Source organism: Onychostoma macrolepis, chromosome 03, assembly GCF_012432095.1.
Source record: "Onychostoma macrolepis isolate SWU-2019 chromosome 03, ASM1243209v1, whole genome shotgun sequence".
NCBI classification, from domain to species: domain Eukaryota; kingdom Metazoa; phylum Chordata; class Actinopteri; order Cypriniformes; family Cyprinidae; genus Onychostoma; species Onychostoma macrolepis.
In genome coordinates this window covers 22,294,299-22,317,856 of record NC_081157.1, presented here as the reverse complement: position 1 = coordinate 22,317,856, position 23,558 = coordinate 22,294,299, and the positions used below count along the sequence as shown (strand labels likewise).

General features: G+C 37.1%; 1 protein-coding gene and 1 pseudogene across 1 annotated transcript in view; one reads left to right on the top strand and one right to left on the bottom strand.

Moving 5' to 3' along the window:
* The window catches only part of LOC131536294 (nuclear body protein SP140-like protein), a 60,599-nt gene extending 58,393 nt beyond the window's left edge, over positions 1-2,206 (top strand). Inside the window, exon 11 of the mRNA XM_058769124.1 lies at positions 8-2,206. Within this exon, the coding sequence (XP_058625107.1) occupies positions 8-282 (275 nt within the window). The 3' untranslated portion in view covers positions 283-2,206. The remainder of the gene's footprint in view (positions 1-7) is intronic.
* Positions 2,207-5,104: 2,898 nt separating this feature from the next.
* Positions 5,105-23,558, bottom strand: part of LOC131536296 (uncharacterized) — a 41,806-nt pseudogene continuing 23,352 nt past the window's right edge.

The window sequence follows — 23,558 nt, the reverse complement described above, 5'->3', positions numbered from 1 at the left end:
GGATCAGCATCTGAATTTGTGAACAAACACAGATCTCCCCTCATTCAGAGAGTTTCATCAGTGATGACGATTGCTGATGGTCTGAGGGCCAAAGGTATGATTACACCTGAAATGTATGATAAAATTCACGATACAAAACCACGGCAAAACAAAATGAGAGCCTTGTTGAAAGCTCTGGACTCTGGAGGAGCTTCTGTAAAAGCAGAATTCTACAGATTGCTGAAGGAGAACGAACCTCATCTTGTAGATGAACTGGATTCTGGACCCAATAGACCACAGTAATGCTGAGACTACATTAGAGAGGAACACTTCAGTCAGTTTGAGACATAAACGATTGGTCTAATTTAAATCCCTATATTTGGTGCTCATTGTATATGTGACCCTCTCTGTGAAGTCATTTTTGTGATTTACTGTTTTCTACATAAAATCATCCTTCATAAGGTAAAGAACATTCTGTGAAAATATAACCTTTATATCGTTAATATTGGCCGAGTATGGCCATGTAAAGGATTGAAATCATATTGAAATTAATGATTGAAATCAAACTTTGATGCTTGTTATTTCATAATTAGATTTTGAGACTTTAGCCTGGATTTCACAGAGAGGGTCACATATGTTAATGTACAGTAATGTGTTTATCGTTTACTCTGATTGGATTTGTTTAATATGAGGTATGATGCTGTTACTGTATGACATATGAGTAACTATGAATATTTTCATTTTGTAATACTGTGGAAAAATAACCATGCCCAATTAAAAAAAAAAGACACAATTATGTCTTCATCATAAAATCAATTACAGTTTTTTTTTTTTTTTTTTTTTTAATGGGAGCATGAGAATGGATCTCGAGTCACATGTTCTCACATTGACACACTATAACACATACTGCCCGTTCTCATCATTCCCTCTGATATGTGAATTTGATTTGTCAAATTCATTGTCCTTGCGTCAAATAAGTCTCAGTCATTAAGACATATGACACTCATAGTTAAAACCAATTTTGTAAATTTGCAGCTGCAAAAAGAGCGGCTCATATAACCAATTCACTGTAAAATTTCTGCTTTTTACAAAAAAAAAAAAAAAAGACAAACTTGATCAGAACTGCTAATTCGAGCAGAGCTGCAGTCAGAATCTCAGGATGATATGAACAAGAGCACAGGTGATTATGTGTTTTGGAAAATAAATCCTGGTAATGGGAGACAAAGGAATAGGAGGAGAAAAGAAAAATGAAGGGGACGAGGTGAAAGGTAATTTGTTGCTGATGAAATATAAAGCACTATAGTTGACCATCTTCTTTTGCATGGAATGAACATAAGGAAAGCTGGCCTGCAGGATCATCTTCAGGGTTTTACACTACTTACACAGTACAATTACAGTACATAGTAGCAGTACTTCAGATGAGAGAACTTTCACGGTTCTTTGTTCTGTAAATACTGTAGCACACACCCTCAAACTCGTAACTGTTGAATTAATTCCAAGTACTTCTTACATGTACTGTATTTGTGCAGAACTGAGAGTCGACTCTCTAGGAGAGGCAGAGAAAGTCTTTTCTCAGAAGACTAAGAAACTGCTATTGTATAATAAATAAGGATACTACCAATACTGTAATGCAACTTGGCAGAGGATGCTGAATTTATTTATTTATTTATGTACAGTAACTGACAGTACATTCCAATGTGTGTTTACTGTATATTCAGTTGTTTGGTCTTTAAACTTTTCTCTTCTAGTGATTTTCATCTACTGTAGCATCACTTTACAGTAGTGTAATGAAAGTAAGCTTTTCTTACAGTTTATTGCTGAATTTCACTGTATCTGCACCGCTCTATTTATGCTGCATACTGTAACAATCATTGCAGGATTCCTGTTTCCCAAAAGGAGGTTTTTGTAACAGTGTTTTGAATTGATCTCACTAGTGTTCTCTAGACAGGAAAATAGTCTGTGTGTTTGACAGCTTTGTGTGTCATCTGAGGCCAAAGATTAGATTCTGACAAAAGAGAATATGTTTTTGACTAAAATGTTTGACTTTGACCTGAAAGTCTGAAGTTTGCAGAAATTGTGTAGTTTTGAGATTGTGTTTATAGTTGTGAGAAAATGGTGAATTGTTTCATGAATTGTGTGTTAGCAAACGAGGAAAACTGTAAATATATACAAGCATGTGTTTGTATTTATATAGACATAATAAATGTACACAACACACTCACATATTATGTAAACAAAAACTTTTAATTTGTGTGCATTAATCGCGATTCATAGTTTGATTAATAAATAATCATTGGATTTGAAGTAATATATGTATGTGTGTGTATATATATATATATTTTTTTTTTCATATATTTTATTTGGGGTAGTTGTGACTTAATGGTTAGAGAGTTGGACTTGTAACCCAAAGGTTATGAGTTCGAGTCTCAGGTCCGGCAGGAACTCTCCACCTTCAATACCCTACCTGGTCTCATGGGATTCACGTACCTGGGTGCACTTTTTAGCGTGACATGAAATACTTACCAATAATCACTGCAGTTTCCAAAATAAACGAACACTTTCACACAAATTTACAGAGTTGCAATTAATAAAGCGTAGTTTTCACACAATTACTTAAAGAATATCTTGCCTTGCAAATTAATGTCCCTTTACAATGTCCCTTTACAATCTTTGGTACATGCTCTAATGCATTAATACTGTAGGAAAGTGTTTTCTGTGGCCACTAAAATATCCTTTCCTAGAGTTGATATGAACTTACACTGAATGTTCGCTGGACGAACAGATTGGTTGATGGCAATTTAATTCTGCTACAGTTACTACTGGCAGCTGATATAAATAATTGTAATTAATCATAATTAATTGTAATTATTTATGTACGTTTCTCTTTTGAGCAAATTTGCTACAATGGCAATAATCAGCAATATGCTTTCACACAAATAACTTTTTTTTTAATGTTTCAATGTGTTTTGACACAAATTACTTGTTTGAATGTTTCATTGATACAACATGGCATTGAGTTGTTAGAAAATAAATGCGTAGAGACGATATTGCTGGATGACATCAGGAACCGATGAATCTGCTTTTTGAACCGGTTCAATGAGCCGATCTGTCCGAAAAGAACCAGTTCACGGAAATGAATCGGACTTTGCATCACTAGCTCTAAGTGGGCCCGTAAAGGGCCAGTGCAGGCTTGTTTGTAGGGAAGGATAATTAATTAGGCACACCTGAACAGAATAATACAATAAACACAACTAGGGAAATGGTGCAAAAGGAAAACAAAGTCCAAATGAACAGAAACCGTGTCAATAACAGATATCATTATGGTGCACTTCTGTTTTTATGCTGAACAGTTCACTTATAATTGACATTAAAAGCATGTTTCAAAAATACATTTTTGGGTATGTAGCCTTCTTCTCATATACAGATCACCCTGCATCTGTTAACTGTGTTGCATCCTAAAAGTAGCCAAATTCTATCAGGCCATATTTACAATTTCAAACTTCCATTTCAATTAGCCAGTGTCAAGTGCTACATCCAAACCAGTAGAAGCCCTCATCTGCTTTATAATGCCTTATAATATGGGGCATATTTGCCATGTCTAATGTGGGACAAGTTAGGCTTACACACTGATTAGCCAATGCTGACTGTGCAGTATATTTGCCAAAAGTGGCCCAAATTGTTATTAATTATTTGGGCAATATTTGTAATTTTATATGCAGGCCACTTTAGGCTCACAGCCACATTAGCCAGTGCTTACTGTGTCATATCTTTGCCAAAACTGGCCCAGATACATTTTAATTTACCTGGGCCACATTTGGTTTACACCCTGATTAGCCCTTGTCGATTGCGCCACATTTTTTCCAAAGGCGGCCCAGATTTGGTTGGCACAATTTGGGCCATATTCGCTATTTACCACATGGGCCACTTTAGGGTCACATTCAGATTACACATTGCCGTGAACACTGCATCTTTGCCTACAGAGGCCCATATGTGATTTGATACATTTGGGCCATTTTTGCTATTTTTCAAGTGGGCCACTTCAGGCTTACATCCATTTTGTATGGGCCATAAGAAGGCCACTACGCAATACAGAAAAATTGTATTTGTATGGAATTGGGAACCGCTTCTTAGGTGATAGCATAATACAAACTTACCTTTCATCCATGTTTTTACCTTTTCAGAGACAGCAGCTGCAGCCAATCGATGAGTTTTTCCTTTTCCTCATGTATCTGTCAGTTGGTTTGAAGGAGAGAGACCTGGGACACTGTTTCCATGTGCACACATCCACGGTGAGCAGAATCATTTCAACATGGACAAACTACCTCTATTCAGTGTTGGCATCCGAGTGTGTGGCTTTCACCAGTGTGATGTCAATAAGACATCAATTTGACATCTAAACAATGACACTGATTTGATGTAAACTGAATGTCAAACACTTTGGCTTGCATATACATTAAACCAATTTCGGTGCGAGTATTAACTTCATATTTTCACCCAATTACCAGTGGAAGAATTTGCTGTCCAAACTGATCTTAAAATTATGTTACACAGTATCTAGATCAAGTCTTGACTAACATTTGACATCAAATGGTTATCAATTGATATGATGCCCGCTGGGTTATGTTGCATCATATTACCCAAATACCTTTGGGTTACGAGTCCAACTCGCTAACCATTAGGCCACGACTTCCCCAAATATAATATATAATGATTATTTAAAATCAAATGATTATTTATTAATCAAATTATTAATGGCATCCAAAATAAAGGTTTTTGTTTGCATAACATATGTGTTTTGTGTATATTTATTATGTCTATATACAGTTTTTTTTCAATTGCTTAAGCACAATTTTGAAAACAGGGCCCGGTTTTCCAAACCCCTTCACACAATTAGCACAACACTACACCAAAGTAGTCAGTACACCTCAGATAATTTGCAAAATGGAACACTTTCGTCAAAACTATACAATGTCTTATAAAAACCTTATTTTGTTGTCATAAACCACCATCATATGGTCTGATTCTGTTTGAATCAGTTAAACACTCCTGTGCTCAACCTAAAACACTTTTAGCATTTACACAGAGAAAGTGTAAAAATACATTCACCAACATCACATGACACCAATTGTGCAGACTAATGAAAATATTTATTTCTTTTCATCTACTCAAGTCAGTCAATTTCAAAACATTCCTAACAAAACATTTTCCGGTTTTCATACAGTATTACTGAACGTACCATTGTACTGTAAGCTTACAGTAATCCTGTAACAAATTGCATTTCCAGTTCAGTACCGAATAAAAAAATAAAAAATAAAATAAAAAACCTAAACATCTCTCCGCCTAGCTGGATCTGGCCACAGGGCCTCGTCAACATCACAGGCTATATTTTCATTTGCAAGGCAACGTGGGAAGAATCTTTTGGAGTGCCGAATCCACCCTTGTATGGATGCTGCTTCAATTTCATCACATGCTTCCTCCATAGCTTGAATGAGGGCCATCTAGACATAGGGCCGGAGATCATAAACCTTCCACCGCCATGCTGAGAAGAACTCCTCGATGGGGTTTAGGAAGGGGGAGTATGGTGGAAGGTATTGAACTGTAAATTTTGGGTGTTGATGAAACCAGTTTTGGACCAGAGCAGAACGATGGAAAGCTACATTGTCCCAGACGCCAATGTATTGAATGAATGAATGAATGAATGAGGCATTTATATTGCATCTGGTCCCTTTGGTTTGCTGCTGTGATAATATTGTCTAATCCGTCTAAAAATGTAAGAATGAGGTCAGTGTTGTAAGGACCCAAGCTGGCATGGCAGTGGAGGACCCCATTCTGTGAAATGGCAGAACAAAGGGTAATGTTACCCCCACGTTGCCCTGGTACATTGACAATAGCCCTGTGGCCAATGATGTTTCTTCCCCTTCTTCTCACTGTTGTCAGATTAAATCCAATTGTAATCGATTTTATGATGAAGACATAATTGTGTCTTTTTTTAATTGTGTGTATTTTTCCACAGTATTACAAAATGAAAACATTCATAGTTACTCATATGTCATACAGTAACAGCATCATACCTCATATTAAACAAATCCAATCAGAGTAAACGATAAACACATTACTGTACATTAACATATGTGACCCTCTCTGTGAAATCCAGGCTAAAGTCTCAAAATCTAATTATGAAATAACAAGCATCAAAGTTTGATTTCAATCATTCATTTCAATATAATTTCAATACTTTACATGGCCATACTCGGTCAATATTAACGATATAAAGGTTATATTTTCACAGAATGTTCTTTACCTTATGAAGGATGATTTTATGTAGAAAACAGTAAATCACAAAAATGACTTCACAGAGAGGGTCACATAGACAATGAGCACCAAATATAGGGATTCAAATTAAACCAATCTGGATACAGTTTGAGAATTTTGAAAATAAACATTAAAGCATGACAAATGAAGAAATATTTTAGATGCTGCATTTCACAGTTACATACAGCATCAGCAGACATACACATGTTGACATTGTACAGATAGTCAAATGTTCTTGCTTCCACTGAAGCACAAGATGCTATTTGGTTCATTCTCAGATTATGCTGAAGAACATGATGGTTTGACACAAACTTGTGGGATTCATGACAGAAATATAATTTGTAAATCTTGTACTAAATTCAGAAAATAAGCACCTGGATCTCTCTTATATACATGTAAAGAAGCTGTAGCTGTTGTTTATGTCTCAAACTGACTGAAGTGTTCCTCTCTAATGTAGTCTCAGCATTACTGTGGTCTATTGGGTCCAGAATCCAGTTCATCTACAAGATGAGGTTCGTTCTCCTTCAGCAATCTGTAGAATTCTGCTTTTACAGAAGCTCCTCCAGAGTCCAGAGCTTTCAACAAGGCTCTCATTTTGTTTTGCCGTGGTTTTGTATCATGAATTTTATCGTACATTTCAGGTGTAATCATACCTTTGGCCCTCAGACCATCAGCAATCGTCATCACTGATGAAACTCTCTGAATGAGGGGAGATCTGTGTTTGTTCACAAATTCAGATGCTGATCCAAACAAACAAAAAGATTCAATTTTTTTGATTTGATTGTGTATCAGAAAAAATGAGCAACTACTGCAATTAAGTTCGTACCCATGAGCTGCCTGTGAACTGGGAGGTCTACATCTTGGCCTGTTAATAACAAAACAGAAAAATCAGTCATAAAAACCTAATTAAATCAAAACCTTATCAAAGTAGTTAGAATGATAAAGACTTATTATTACTATTGTTACTATTAATATTAGTTTTAGTTTTATTATTATTTATATGACTGTTGCCGTCATCACAGAATATTATTATCATCACCATCTTTAGTATTATTAGTATTATTATGCATGTTAATACTACTTAAATACTTCTACTATTATTCAGATTGTCATTGCTATTTATTTTCATTGCTGTTCTATTGCTGTTTTTGTGTTTTGTGTTCATCATATGTTGTATGTTTTGCACTCCTAATAAAAAAAGGTAAAACAAAGATAAAGACTTCATAGATCACAATATTCTATTTAGTTTAAGCCAAAATGTTAAAATCATCTTGAAACACTTGGGAAAACACTAATCAACTGTATGTCAAATAAAAGCACACAACTCAAGAATGAAATGATAACTTTAACTCATGATAATATTACTGAATATATTTTTCACCTTTATATGGCACTAATTCATTTAACTGTAAGGAATAACGTGTCTAAAGCAAAAGCTTACATATAATCATGTGATATGGGTTAAATCTGTTTTTAATCACAAGTTAAGTCTATTTTAAATCTTCCATTATGTATATGCTTTTATTTCCCAACTGGTGTTATAATTACACAACTTCATATTCATGATAAATTCTAGCATTGCTAGCAACAATTATTTCTGTCATTCATTACCTGTGAGAAGGATTCGTCGTGGAACCCACACTTCCCTTCCTTCAGTGCTATTCATAAGACTTAGCTTGACCTCCTTATTTCTGACATTCACAAACACTTCAAATGTGGGATGATAGTTTGGACCAAAATTAAACTCAAACTCCTCGGTCTGAAAAAAGTGAAATAAATTATTGGGCAGAAAAACTAAAAGGCCTGATAAATCAGCTTTAATCTTTGTGCTAAAATGTGTTAAAACAAGTAGAAGAAAAAGATAAGCAAAAACAACAAAATCCATACTTCAGTGACATTGTTAGTGACATTAAAGGGAAAGTTTACCCAGAAATGAAAATTTTCCAATTATTTACTGGCCCTGATATTGATTCAGTGGCGTATTATCACTTTTTAAATTTCTTTCTTTTCTTTTTTTACTGGACCGTGAAAAGCAGAAATACATTTTTGGGTGAACTAACACTTTAATTATAACATAATATATTGTAGAGCTTTCTGCAACTAAATTTAATGAATAATGTTTCAATTAAATATGATGTTACCGCTGGCTGCACTGTAGATCCCTCTGGTTGACAACACAGACGGTATTGTGTTCCCGGGGTGAGACGACACTTTGAACTGGTTTTAATGTGTGTATTCTCCGCGTGCTGGTCCTTGACCTTAAGAAGAGGTTGGGGTTAGGCTGTGTAGGCCAGCCAGAGCCTAGGTAACAAAAATGGTCCCTTCCAACATAATTAAACAATATCCCAATATCTAAACAGCCTTTATTTTTAACACAATTAAGAAATGTCACTTTAAGGCAGGGGCATTTCCTCCGAGGAGTCAAGGGAGGCAGTGCCTCCTCAAAAATTGGATGAGAAAAAACAATGTAGTACAAAAACAAAACAAAAAAAAACAATGCCAATATTACAAAATATAACATTACAAAGTGTATAAATCACTTGTTTTTCTAAAGAAACAATGTCCAACAGTAACTCCAGCAGGTAAAGCTACAGCGGGAGTCTGTGTCTCTCTCACCTCTCCTGAGCCCATTGAGTTTTAACAGACGCCCCAAAGTGTGCTGTGAGTTTGCTGGGGGTTATTCAGAATGACTGGGGGAAGTCAATGCCTCCATCGCAATATGATTGGATATCACTGGCTATGATCGGCTGTGATTGGTTCATGTGAGAAATCTTGTGTTTGTGTGCGTTCGTGAATCAGTCTGAATGAGCAATATAATGGCATTAATGGGAAGACTAATTAAAAAAGGTAAGTAAACAATTCACACATTTAGATATAACCACTTTTTTATGTCAAAACAAGACTTAAAATGGCATGAAAACACGAACTGTGGGAGTTTTTAGTGAGTAATAAGCTTACTGAAATTTAAAGTAAACACAGAAGACAAGAAATTGTTGAATAAAGTCATTATTCTTGTTTTCTTTGTGCACAAACAGTATTCTCATAGCTTTAAAAAATTAAGGTTGAACCACTGATGTCACATGGATTATTTTAATTTTATAATTTGATTATATTCCTTGTATAATCACTGAAGCTGTCAGTCTTTTCATTGCAAGCTCATTGGTTCTGTATTCTCACAATCAAAGTTGACTACACCTGGTGAATCTCTTACTACATCTACACTTTAGGGCTTTTCACACTGTACTTAACCCAGGGTTATCATAGTTTTAAACCCTGCTTTTAACCCTAAAGGAATTTCACACTTGTAATTTAGAAGCAGGGTTAGAACCACTTTTTAAACAGGATTATTCGCATTGTGGTGTCAAAATTATAAAATGTGAAATGACCCTTTGTTAGAATGTTACGATTAGACGCTTGTCAACTAATCACGCGCCTCGTATGCTTTGGACAGTCACAGAAACACCACGTATAAACAGCTGTTTTAGGGTTTGATGGAAAAAAAATGACAAATGCTGATGGAAAATACATGATTTGGAGTGAAGAAGGTTGAATTTCTACCTTTACAGCCTGAAAAGTCAATTCGGGGAAATAGTACAGCCTGCAATATGAGGATGTGCAATGCTAGAGCCTTGATGTAAAAAGGTTGTGTGCTGTGTTCATTCAATCAGTGACATTAACACCACAAATATGCAAATAAGAATGTGAACCCAGGGTTTAGGAATGTACATTGTTAACCCCAGGTAAATTATGAACATTGTGCACATATGATATGGTTCAGAGTGCATGTTAATACAAACCCACCCACATGTCAAGACCAATTTTTAGTATCATATTATAATTAAAACAAAAAGTATTGATACCTCTGACAGTGGAACATTCCATGGGAGCAAATGGACATCCAGTATGTTTTCTTCCTCTCTCATAGTTATTGGTCGCAGAAAGACAAGTACTTGGGCAACGACGGGGGAAGAACGAAATATCATCCTTTTTATGAGCCCAAAGATGGAAAGATCTTTGATGTCAATCATCACATGCGTTTCAGTCACTTTAAGCGGATTCATTATTGCTACATTACCATTAGTGAAATGTGCTACAGATAAACGATCCATATCTTCCTCTGTAAAACACACAAAAATTTTAGATAATTATATTTTATTATTTAACATATGCGGATGGTTTTCCAACAAAGCTGATTATTTAAGCCCTCACACTGTGAGAATTATATGCACTCATTACATTCACATGTAGAAATGATGCATACCTGAGAATATTTCACAGTGTGGAAGGTGAAGTCTTGAGATTGAACCATTAAAACATTTAATGTCGTACAAGGGACCTGCAGACTTGTCAGTCTTGCTCAAACCATCTAACAGACGAGGATCCCATGAAACAGTGTTATAAAGCACCTCTCCTTCACCCTCCATCACAAACACAAGGCTGGTCAGACTGCAAAGAAACTGACCAGCATATGGACACACAAACCTAGAGGACAGAGCATTTTCATGTTATTAAATAATAATGGCCTGCATCTAACACACCAAAAAAGAAAAAAAAAAGAAGTTCAATACCTGTATACATTTTTGTTTTTGTCCTTGTCATTTCCCTTAAGTATTTTAGGTGTGAACACTTCAGCAATTTCTGAGGACCAAGGTAAAGGAAAAAAAACAGTGGCACCTAAAATTTTCAAACAGGGTCCAATATGATCACACACTAAAGCACATATTAAGAGTACATACAATACAATACAATACAATAGAAAAAACAAAACAAAATTTTCTCCATGACATGATTGTGATGTCAGCTTTCTAAGTTCACATATTTGTTTTATCTTGTAAGTGCCGCTAACAGACTACATGACTAAGCGGCAGGATTCTTGTGAACAAGCTTGACTTGCCAGCCGCTTCTCTCCCACTTCAAAATGAATTGAGCTCGCGGTTGTCGCATTTACTGTGTACATCGGGGTACTCAACAGGTGGCCCGTCTGCATTCATTCTGTGGCCTGCATGATTAATGTATTTTTATTACAAATTGCGTTCAAAATATTAGGCAGTTTTTTTTTGTTTTTAATTCGATTTTTACTCTTTTTTTATATATATATATATATATATATATATATTCATGCTCAGTGTTATTTTAAATAGGACAAGGACAAGCAAAACTTAGATAAGTAATAAACTGTATTTCATAAGCAATAAACTGTATTAATAAATCAGTAAATTTGCAAATATTGTCTTAAATGAAGTCTGATGATGCAAATTGTAATTTGTGGCCCTTCGCATTTGATGTAGTTTAAATGCAGCCCGCTTGGCCTCTGAACTTGAGTACCCATGATGTACATGTAGTACTGCTAGATGGGGGAGGGTTCACTAATCCAAAAGAAGGGGAGTTTCAGGGCCGCCCACACATGTTTGTTTATGACTTTTTACACCTTTAATAAAACTGTTCAAAATGCACAAATTAATACACCAATGCACCAATATTTTATTCACAATAGAACATAGATAACATAACAAATGTTTAAACTGAGATATTTTACAATTTTATGCACAAAAGGAGCTCATTTCAAATTTGGCGCCTGCTACAGGTCTCAAAAAATTTGGCACATGTTTACCATGGTGTAGCATCTCTTCTTCTTTTCAAAACAGTTTGAAGACGTCTGGGCATCGAGGTTATGAGTTTCTGGAATTCTGGTGTTGGAATTTGGTCCCATTCTTGCCTTATATAGGTTTCCAGCTGCTGAAGAGTTTGTGGTCATCTTTGACGTATTTTTCATTTAATTATGCACCAAAAGTTCTCTATAGGTGAAAGATCTGGACTGCAGGCAGGCCAATTCAGCACCAGGACTCTTCTACTACGAAGCCATGCTGTTGTAACAGCTGCAGTATGAGGTTTTGCATTGTCCTGCTGAAATTCATGTCGTCTGGAGGGGAGCATATGTTGCTCTAAAACACCTTTCAGCATTCATAGTGCCTTCCAAAACATGCAAGCTGCCCATACCGCATGCACTTATGCAACCCATACCATCAGAGATGCTGGATTTTGAAGTGAACGTTGATAATACGCTGGAAGGTCCTCCCTCCTCTTTAGCCCGGAGGACACGGCATCCATGATTTCCAACAAGAATGTCAAACTTGGACTTGTCTGACCATAGAACACTTTTCCACTTTGAAACAGTCCATTTTAAATGAGCCTTGGCTGACAGGACACGACGGCGCTACTGGACCATGTTCACATATGACTTCTTTTTTGCATGATAGAGCTTTAGTTGGCATCTGCAGATGGCACGGCAGATTGTGTTTACCGACAGTAATTTCTGGAAGTATTCCTGGGCACATTTAGTAATGTCAATGACAGAATCGTGCCAATGAGTCATCTGAGGGCCCGAAGACCACAGGCATCCAACAAAGGTCTTCGGCCTTGTCCCTTACGCACAGAAATTTCTCCAGTTTCCCTGAATCTTTTTGATGATGTTATGCACTGTAGATGATGAGATTTGCAAAGCCTTTGCAATTTGACGTTGAGAAACGTTGTTTTTAAAGTATTCCACAATCTTTTTACACTCTCTTTCACAGATTGGAGAGCCTCTGCCCATCTTTACTTCCGAGAGACTCTGCCTCTCTAAGACATCCCTTTTATAGCTAATGTTACAGACCTGATGTCAATTAACTTAATTAATTGCTAGATGTTCTCCCAGCTGAAACTTTTCAAAATGTCTTGCTTTTTCAGCCCTTTGTTGCCCCCGTGCCAAATTTTTTGAGACCTGTAGCAGGCATCAAATTTGAAATGAGCTCCTTTTGTGCATAAAATTGTAAGATTTCTCAGTTTAAACATTTGTTATGTTATCTATGTTCTATTGTGAATAAAATATTGGCTCATGTGATTTGTTAGGTTTTTTAGGCCACGTACACACTGCAAGTTTCAGGAGTGACAACCGCATTTAAATGCAGGAGTGAGTCCCGTAAATTATCGTTCTATGTGTGTACGGAACAAGACTCACTCCCGAACCTGCCATGAATGGCAGCGTGGTAACCATAGCAATGTTGTGGCGTCTCGGAGAGAATGGAGGCCTGCAGATTAGCTGGTTTTGTGTTAGCTGCTGTTGACAAAACAAATATTAAACTGCAAAGACGCACGAAAATCCGCAAAACGTTATTAAATTGCTATCGGGAGAGGCGTCGTAATCTAGTTTTGTTCTTTAAACTGTTGTTATTAAACAGCCTACACTCTCTTGACCGCAATGTCTGGGTTGCTCCAAGACCACAGTGCTGGTGGGAGCAACTGCAGTGGAGGGAGACAGACTGGGTGCAAAACCTAAGAATGAGTAAAAACACTTACCTGCATCTCTGCCATTTACTTGCTCCGCACCTGGAGAAGACAGACATGCATCTCCGAACAGCAGTCAGTGTCCAAAAGAGAGTGGTCGTTGCGTTGTGGCGTTTGGGTACCCAGGTGGAATACCGGACCATAGCTCATCTTTTCGGCTTAGGAAGATCAACCGTGCATGCAATCACACGAGAGTTTTGCAAAGCTGTCTGCCAACACTTACAGCCCATCTTTGTGTGCTTTCCAAATGCCAGTGAGGCCGAACAAATTGTAGATTCTTTTCTCCATCAGTGGGGTTTTCCACAAGTAAGTGGCTGCCTGGATGGTACACACATGAAAATAGATCGACCTGATGGTCCCAATGCAACAGCCTTCTATAACCGGAAAGGGTTTTACTCCATCGTGATGCAGGCAGTAGTCGACCATAAAGGAATATTCCCGAGACGTGTGCGTAGGCTGGCCAGGTAGTGTCCATGATGCCCAGATTTTTGCAAACTCTGGATTGTTCAGAAAAGCAGAGAATGGCACTCTGTTTCCATCCATCCCAGCAAAATACATTGCAGGAGTCGAACATCCCCCTATTAATTTTAGCTGATCCAGCATACCCCCTTCTCAACTGGATACAAAAGCCATATTCAGACAATGGCCACCTGACGGATGCTCAGAGGCACTTCAATTTTAAATTGAATCAAACAGGATGGCAGTCGAGATGGCTTTTGGTAGGCTCAAAAGAAGGTGGAGGAGCCTTGAACACCGTACTGAGCACACGATCAAGGCAATCTGTCGTGTGGTGGTAGCTTGAGTTATTCTGCACAATTTCTGTGAACGCGGAGGTGAAACTATACCTGTTGAAGACAGCGTGACAGAAATGCACCAACTACACCCCGATGAAGTTGAGCCAGAGTCTAGAGAGGAAGTGCAAACCTTGGTCCTTGGTCCTTGTATGACAGTCTCTCCTACAAAGCAAAATAAAATGTAGAAAGATAATGCTGTACTGTTTAGCTGATGACTAAGCTTACTGCACTCCTTAATGCCCAACAGTCTTTACAGTAATATAGTACCTACAAATCATTTGCATACTATTACAGTTAATTCATAGTTAGTATATTGTAGTTTAAAACAACTTTGATGAAAGGTTTGATCCACTTCAAATGTTGACTAGTATATAATAGTGAGTTATTCGTGTATAAAAACAAAATTCTAAAGATTTAGATGTTTTTATGATTTGTTAAAAACTTGACTATACATAGTACTCGCTGTAGATTAAGGCATAGAAAAATCACAGGTAACACTTTATTTTGATAGTCCACTTTAGACATTCTACTAACAGTAAGTAACTTTGCAACTACATGTCAACTAGCAGTCATTAGAGTATTAGTAGGCTGTCTGCTTAATATCTTCTAACACTTTATTTTGATGGGTCCACAATATACAACATACTGACTGTCAGATACTTTGCAAGTATATGTCAACTTATTCTACTAACCGTAAACCTACCCTACTGAGAGTTAGTAGACATGTAGTTGCTAATTAATGAGAATTAGTTGACATGTAGTTGGTATGGGTATGGGTTTTGTCCCCCTCGGCTAGGGGTGGGCGATTTGGCAAAAATATCACGATTTTTTTTAGAAATATCACGATTTACAATAGTATCACAATTCTTTGTCATGTTGGATTTTCTATTTTGCAAGTTGTTTGAGCATTACAGCCAAACTAATTTCCCTACTATAAAGACAAAGCCTTTCAAGGTAACAAAATATTAAAAAGTATGGCGGATATTTAGGCCAAAGTGGGTGAAGATAAAAATCGTTGTCATTATTTTATCTTTGTTATTAAAAAATGAGAGCAAAGATACACATTACAAATACACATAATATATAAATAAAATAAACCGTGTTTTATTTTCAGGTAGTCAATAGGTGTATTTAGCAGGAGCATTCGAGAAATTGAATGAACAAATATAAAAATAAAACACTATATAGATTGATTCCTATTAAAGCAACTGTATTAAAGTTTGTGCTTTGTGTTTGGTGTTTTATTAACATTGAAGGAATAATTCACCCCAAAATTAAAATAGGCTAGTGTTTTACTTTTATACCTTCATTTACTCACTCAAAAGTTGTTTTAAACCTGAACGAGTTTCTTCTGCTGAAAATAAATGCTGTTTCGAAGAATGTGTAGAACAGTTGCTGGTCTACAGTGACTTCCATAGTATTTTTTTCCCTACTGTTAAAGTCAATGTGGACCAGCAACTGTTTGGTTAGCCACATTCTTCAGAATATCTTATTTTGTGTTCAGCACAAGAAAGAAATTAATACAGGTTTGGGAAAACATGTGGGAGTAAATAATGACAGAAATTAAATTTTAGGGTGAACTATCCCTTTAATTACAGTCGGCAGTATGTTTAGTACTGTCCCTTTAAGACCTGCACGCATCTAATATACAGGCACGCATGCGTTTCTCTCAGCTGTTTACTTTAATTTTAGACATAACCAACTGAGTCTATACATAAAAATTGTGTGTTTTGACAGTATTAGCACAAAACATAACTTAGTTCAGTAATCAGGCGCTGTTTGACGGGCTTTTTAGAGCACGCGCTTTGGGTGTATGTGCTCAGAAAAGGCGCTCGTCAGAACACTTGAGTGAAACGTTTAACCAGTAAGTCTTTGAAGCAGATGCAGATAATGTACTTTTGGTGACTGCGAATAAGTGCAGTGTCCCGTGAGAGTATGTGGCGTTGTACAGTACACAGAGACGGCGGCGCCAGAACTGCAGCTGATAGAATGCGCGCTGAAGTACGATACTACGATATTTCTTCAAAAAAGCAAATCGTGGAGACATTTTTATAGTCCACGATCAAAACTCGTCATATGGAACACCCCTACTCTCGGCAGAAATCGCAGACCGGGGGCACCGGACCGCAAGGGCACTTTACCGTCGGACCTCAAAGGGGCAGGGGCTCGAGCCCCCCTGGCCCCCCTCCCCCCTTGTGCACGCCACTGCACACACACAATTTGTCAACTAATCTGAAGTGAAAACAATTTACTGTTAATTATTTGTTAAAGCATTAAAAACATATTTAACTCAGTGGTTCCTGCGGGGCCCCCAACACTGCATATTTTGTATCTCTCTTTTGTCTGACACACCCATTTCAGGTCTTGGGGTCTCTACTAATAAGCTGATGATCTGAATCAGGTGTGTTTGATTAAGGAGACATGGGCTGTATCCGAAATCGCCCCCATACCCTCAAATAGTGCACTATTTGAGGGGACAGCCATTTTAAGTGGTGTTCGAAACCATAGCGGATGTTCTCGAGTGCACTCATTCAATCCCACAAGGCACCGCAAAAACGAGTGTACAACTGATGTACACTCAACGGCTAGTGATAACCCATAATGCACTGTGAGAGGTGCGTGCCGAATGAATTCCCGCGTCTCGCCACAAGATGGCGCCCGCAGCTGAATCATCCATTCATTTATTTTAGAAGCGCGCCCACGGCGTAATACAGCGTAATACACATACAACACAGGTAGAAATTAATTGTAAATTGACTATTTGGGTTTATACATAATTTCCGTAACAGAGTTCAAGATAAATCCTTCAGTCTTACTACTGGAGCTGCCTGATTCAAATGATTATTAAACAGCAAACAAATATGCAAAAGCGGCAGTCCTTCCGGTGCACTCAGTGTCCGAATTCACTCACTCGTTTTCATTCACTCCTTCAAGTGAACTGTATGAGTGGACTAATGTAGGGAATAGTGAATGAGGGTGTAGGGGGCGATTTCGGATACAGTCATGGAAAACATGCAGTGTTGATCGAGGGGCCTCCAGAAATATGGTTGGGAACCACTGATCTAACTCTTTATATACGAGCTGAATAAACAATAATAATTTTGTTAATTGCATGAAGAACTCCCTTTTTATATAAAGCCCATTAATATATCAACAACACAGAGACTACAGTATTGCCCATTTAAACAAAGTTGCTGCTTGGATTTTAATAATTCATTATTACAGTAATTATTATTATGTTTCCAGCACTTTACATTTTTGGCAATTGTTCTTTTAACCCTAAAATATGGAGTGTGTAGCTTTCTATTTCTTCAACAACCATGTCGGAAGGTGCATCAAAGCCATGTTCCAGGATGATGATGCCAAGATTCATTGGGGTTAAACCTGTGAAAGGATGGTTCAGAGAGCATGAACAATCATTTTCACACATGCATTGGCACCTCTGAGTCCTGACCTTAACCTCAGTGAAAGTCTTTGGGATGTGCTGCAGGAGATTTTACACAGTGCCTGACCCTTGCATTGTCAATACAAGATCTTGACCAAAAATTGATGTACCTCTTAATGGAACTAAAATCACTACAGTTCTTTCAACAACCCAAAGACTTTCACTGAGGTTAGGACTCAGAGTGCCAATTCATATGTGAAAATAATTCTTCATGCTCCCTCACAACTATTCTTTTTTTAAAGTTTGATTCTGATTAAACTTGCCATTGTCATCCTGGAATATGGTCATGGTACATCACCTGACATGGTTGTTAAAAAAATTATAAGCTACACAACATGCTAGAAACTTAATAATCACTGTAATAATGATCCAATCATAGACTCTTGAAGTATTTGAATGCAAGCACCAACTTATTTATTTATTTATTTTTGGGCAGGCAGTGTATAAACTATGAATTAACTATAAACTAAACAGTTTGCAAATTGAATGCTTGTTAAAGTGTTACCCAGTGTTGTTCTTGTCATACTTTTAAACACAGACACATTTACTATAATTGTATTTAACAAATAAATAAAACTGTTCAATGTATGATCTTTTAGTCCAATGTTGCAAAAAAGCAGATTAGTACAATTTTAATTGGACAAAAGTGTGTACATGACACCTTAAAAAGTCAAATTGCTGCTTTTATTTTCTTGTAATCTAACTTGTAAAGTGCGTGTGAATGTAAACTTCCTGGCAGGTGTGTTGAGGCAAGCTGAAGCTAAACTCTGCAGGACACCGGCCCTCTAGGACCGAGCTTAGGCACCCCTGGTTTACATGCACTTAAAAAGTTAGATTTCAATTTAAAAAATAAAAAATAAATAAATTTAGTTATATTAACTTCATTTTAAATAAAATATAAAGATGTACAACCTTTAACTGACATCATGTTTTATTTTAAAACTCTAAAAGACCTCTGAGACCTAAGACTCAGACCTAAAAATTGTGCATGCTAAATTACCTAGCTATCATATGCAATGCGTGTGTTTTCATAATTGTGTGAGTTCATTACAAGATAGTTTTACTGTTTGTGTTTCACTTGAATTGCTGGCACTGCAACTACTCTCTTCTCCTGACACAAGATAAACACACACACACACACACACACACACACAATTTGTTATGACAGTCCAACTCATTTTCGAAAAAAAGACAGACTACCTCTTACAGTTATGAAGCACTTGTCACCATACCATAGTTTCATGCTAAGAAGATGCCGAATAATGAAACAACCATCTTACCTGCATTCACCTCAGGGGCTGAACATCCAACTATGCACTCCTCCACAGTCGACCCTTCAAGAGTGAAGTAGTAAGATAAATAAGAACAGAAAACATTTTTCGAGGCTAATATCATAATGGCAAAACAAATAACGTGAACTTACCACCAGCACTTTCCTCATCTCTCTCAGGCGAAGAACAGTCTTCGGCGGAAGAATCAAACACGAATGTTGGTCGCAGAATCCTGTCCATATCCTCAAAAAACCTGAATGTTTTCCTCTCCCTCCCAGAACGATTGTTGTGATCGATAATTTTTTTTATACTCGGTCTTCAGTGCCTTCAATTTAATTCTGCACTGTTTAGCACTTCTAAATACACCATTCGTGCATTTTTTTGGAGGCTATTTCTTCAAAAACCAGTTTATTTCTTTTCGTGCTGTCCATTTTTTTCTGAATACCTTTGTCGGCCCATACGGCAATCAATAATTTTGTCTCCTGGCCGGTCCACAATGCACCTCTCTCCGCCATTCTGTCAGATCTGAGGTAAACAAACACTTGACGCATATTGGGGCGCTTCTCGTGACGTCATCGTTAACAGCTAGTTGTTCAGTTCGGTTCCGAACACACTGCGTGGAGTTTCTGTAAATGCGGTTGTCACTACCTGTATTTTTCAAGAGTTAATGCGGTTGTGGAATGCGGTTGTCACTCTCGTAATTTTGTGAATTATGTGTGTACAGAACGCGATTAAGGAGTAAAAGGTGAACTGACAACTGAATTTAGCTGTAGTGTGTACGTGGCCCCTAATAAACAGTTTCTGGATGTCCTCCCTGTACACACATAACAGGAGGCAGTGGCAGTGCTAAATAGGCTATATATACACATGCACACACACACACACATATATATATATACATACATATATGAGTAAAATCCAAGTCCTCATTCAATCCTGGATCAATACTTTGTATTCTTAGGATCGAAGGATTACATTTATGCATTAATTTAAAATGTTTTGCCATAAGATATTCTTCATTACACCCTCCTGGGGTGTATTCCCAAAAGCAGGTTATGTGACATACCCGGGTATGTTTGAGGATAAGCGAGCGGATAACCTCAGCTTTCGGTTCCAAAATCGGAGGTTACTTTCAGGGTATGTAAGTAACCATAGCAACTTGCTCTCTGAAGATAACCTGCTCTGGAGCAGGTTATGTTCCAGGGTTAGTTCACTTCAGTGCTATCAGAGCATGTATGATCTACTAACGAGCCTTCAATGGGCGTGACAGATAGCGCACAATATTATATATTATTACAATACAGTTATGTACATAGCCTACTCTATATATATATATTACATTTTATATTATCATCTCACACATGGATCGGCATTTTCTATAATGTATTTCTATAATAAAAATACATATCTGATATGACGTAATATATAATTAGCATCAAACAAATAATATAATTCTTATTCTCAAGGATTAAAGATTAAATGGAAAAAAAATAAAAATGATTGCAAAACCATCAATTAGGTGGCGATATGCACTAAGCATAAGCCCTACATGACCTTTGAACAGAAGAGCGCTTATTCTTAGCATCCGTTTCCATAGTGACTCGTCGATTCGTCGCTCTGTTGAGAATGTCTTGAGTCTTAACCAGGAACATACTCTGAGTTGAATGAACTTACTCCCGGACGCGTTTTTGGAACCACATACCTGGAGTAAGCAAGGTGTGGGGTTAATCAACCGAAAGTTCAGGGTTTATCAGACGGTAAGTTAACCATGCTTTCTGGAATACACCCCAGGTGTTCAGCCAATCGATCCAGTAATCATCTTTTTGTTTTTCCAGTATAAAACACCTTAAATTGAGGACATTCTGGTCTATTAATAACATTAGTAGTTTGACACTTAACAAAGTGTCTAATATTATAAACCATATTTGTATTTTCATCTAAGAATGTTTTACCCATGGTTACAATGATGATATTTAAACCCAGATCTCAATTGTATCCTTTAAAGACTAGTTAGTAAAAGCTATTATTTGATACTGATATTGAAGATTTTCTGGAACTCTTCATCAAAAATTTGCTTCAGCCTTGTACCTATTCGGTCAAACGCATTGTCCTTTAAAAAACAAGAGAACAAAATACAAACAAATCTGTCAAAAATCAAATGTCCTCTTGTAAAGTTAATCATCTCAACAATAATCATCAATAATGTCCAAGATATGTGTCCACGTATAAGATTGCAAAACAACTTCATTTTAACAAGCTTGATTTTTTTTTTTTTTGGCGATTTATTCATTATGTAACATGTTTCAGTGAATCTTACCCTATTGAACGTGCTGCAGTTGCTGAAAATTAGCTGAAAGTCAGAGACGAACTCTCCTACCGTCTGATACTCTCCACTTTCCAACTTCTGTTTTATTCTGTCCAGCCACATCGGCTGAGTTATGAACTCAGAGTATCTGGGCACCTGGAAGTCATTTGTTTTATTTATTCACATTCTTTTCATATCTTTCATCACTTTTATTCTGTTTATGAACTATTTTAAATTTAACTAAGGCATGAAAAGACTTGAAAATGTAAAAAGACAGCGAGACGATATAAAGAGGAAATCTCACCGTTTTTCGTGGATCCTCAACAAACACCTTCTGGATGTCCTCTCTGTACACACACAACAGGAGGCAGTGGCAGTGCTGAAGACAACAAACAACACACACATCCACAATGAGTCCCATAAATAACTGTTCTGTTTCTAAACCTGCTGAAAACCCACCTTAAATGTTTGTGGTTATCTTCTATAATAACCCTTTAACAGTCACACTAAGAAATACATTTGCAAAAAAATTATTTATTGTTAAAATCCTGACACCACACTGAGGAACAATTTTTTTCTTATTATTTTTTTTCTTTTTCCAAATGACCCCTTCACTACGCGGATACACAGGTCAACCAGCCAGTTGACTTGCCCATTTAGGGTAACTTGGCATGAACTAAAAAGTATGATGCATTAATGGAATTTTTCATTTGTGCAACTGAATTTATTTTATTTTAATTCTTTTTTTTTTTTTTTTTTGTATTAAAACATTACAGATAGTATAATATGTTAACAATACCCATGATTTATATTAGTGCTGTCAATCGATTAAATTTTTTTAATCACATTAATCACAGTCATGGACTGTGATTAATCATGATTAATCGCAAATTTATAATCCTTATTATTCTTTTATCATTATTCTTTTGTTTTTATTCAGCCTTTAAACTGGCAATAAAATGTTTACCAAGCCACATCGCTTCAGTCCCAGTATACATTTACCCAACTATTATCAAAAGTATTTCTAAATAAATACAACAAAACATTTCTTGCGACCGTACGTGAAGTATTATGACAAAATGCATTATGAAGAAGAATTGGACCTGTTCTGCAGCTGCATTAGAGCTAACATTAGCATCATGCCTCATAAGTGTTTGTAATAACTTCCTTTTACGATCACATGTGGAATTTGGTCGTTTACTGTTGTTAAAATATGCTATTTATAGCCTTTTATATGCTGCACAAATTAGCATTTCAGATGTACACATTCAACTCAAGAAAATCACATACTGACCATATCTATCGTAATCGTGTGTTTATTATCTTATATAATCTATAGTGGCTGTTGTCATGTTTATTTCTGCTGCTCTGCTGAAACTCACGTTGTTTGTGATGTTACAACTGCCTCTCCGTTCTTAAGTTGTCAGGGATACAACCCTCCTCACAGGCATCTTCCCCACTGCGTTCAAGCAGGCTCGGGTAACCCCACTGCTCAAAAAACCTACATTAAACACTTCTCTTATAGAAAACTACAGACCTGTCTCTCTCCTTCCGTTCATAGCGAAAACACTTGAACGAGTTGTCTTCAACCAAGTCTCACTGTTTCTTTCACAGAACGACAAACTGGATGCTAAACAGTCAGGTTTCAGGAGGGGCCATTCAACTGAGACTGCGCTTCTCTCGGTCACTGAAGCCCTGCGAATTGCAAAAGCCCATTCCAAATCATCAGTCCTCATTCTGCTGGACCTATCTGCCGCTTTTGACACTGTCAATCATCAGATACTCCTGTCCACCCTCTCATCACTGGGCATCTCTGGCATTCCACTTCGCTGGTTTGAATCCTATCTCACTGGTAGGTCTTTCAGGGTGGCCTGGGAGGTGAGGTATCCAAAGCACATACACTGGTCACTGGGGTTCCTCAGGGATCAGTTCTTGGACCCTCCTCTTCTCCACATACACTACATCACTGGGTCCCATCATACAGGCACATGGATTCTCATACCATTGCTACGCTGATGACACACAGCTCTACCTCTCTTTTCAACCAGATGATCCAACGGTAGCTGCAAGGATCTCAGGTTGCCTGGCGGACATCTCGGCATGGATGAAAGAACATCACCTGCAGCTCA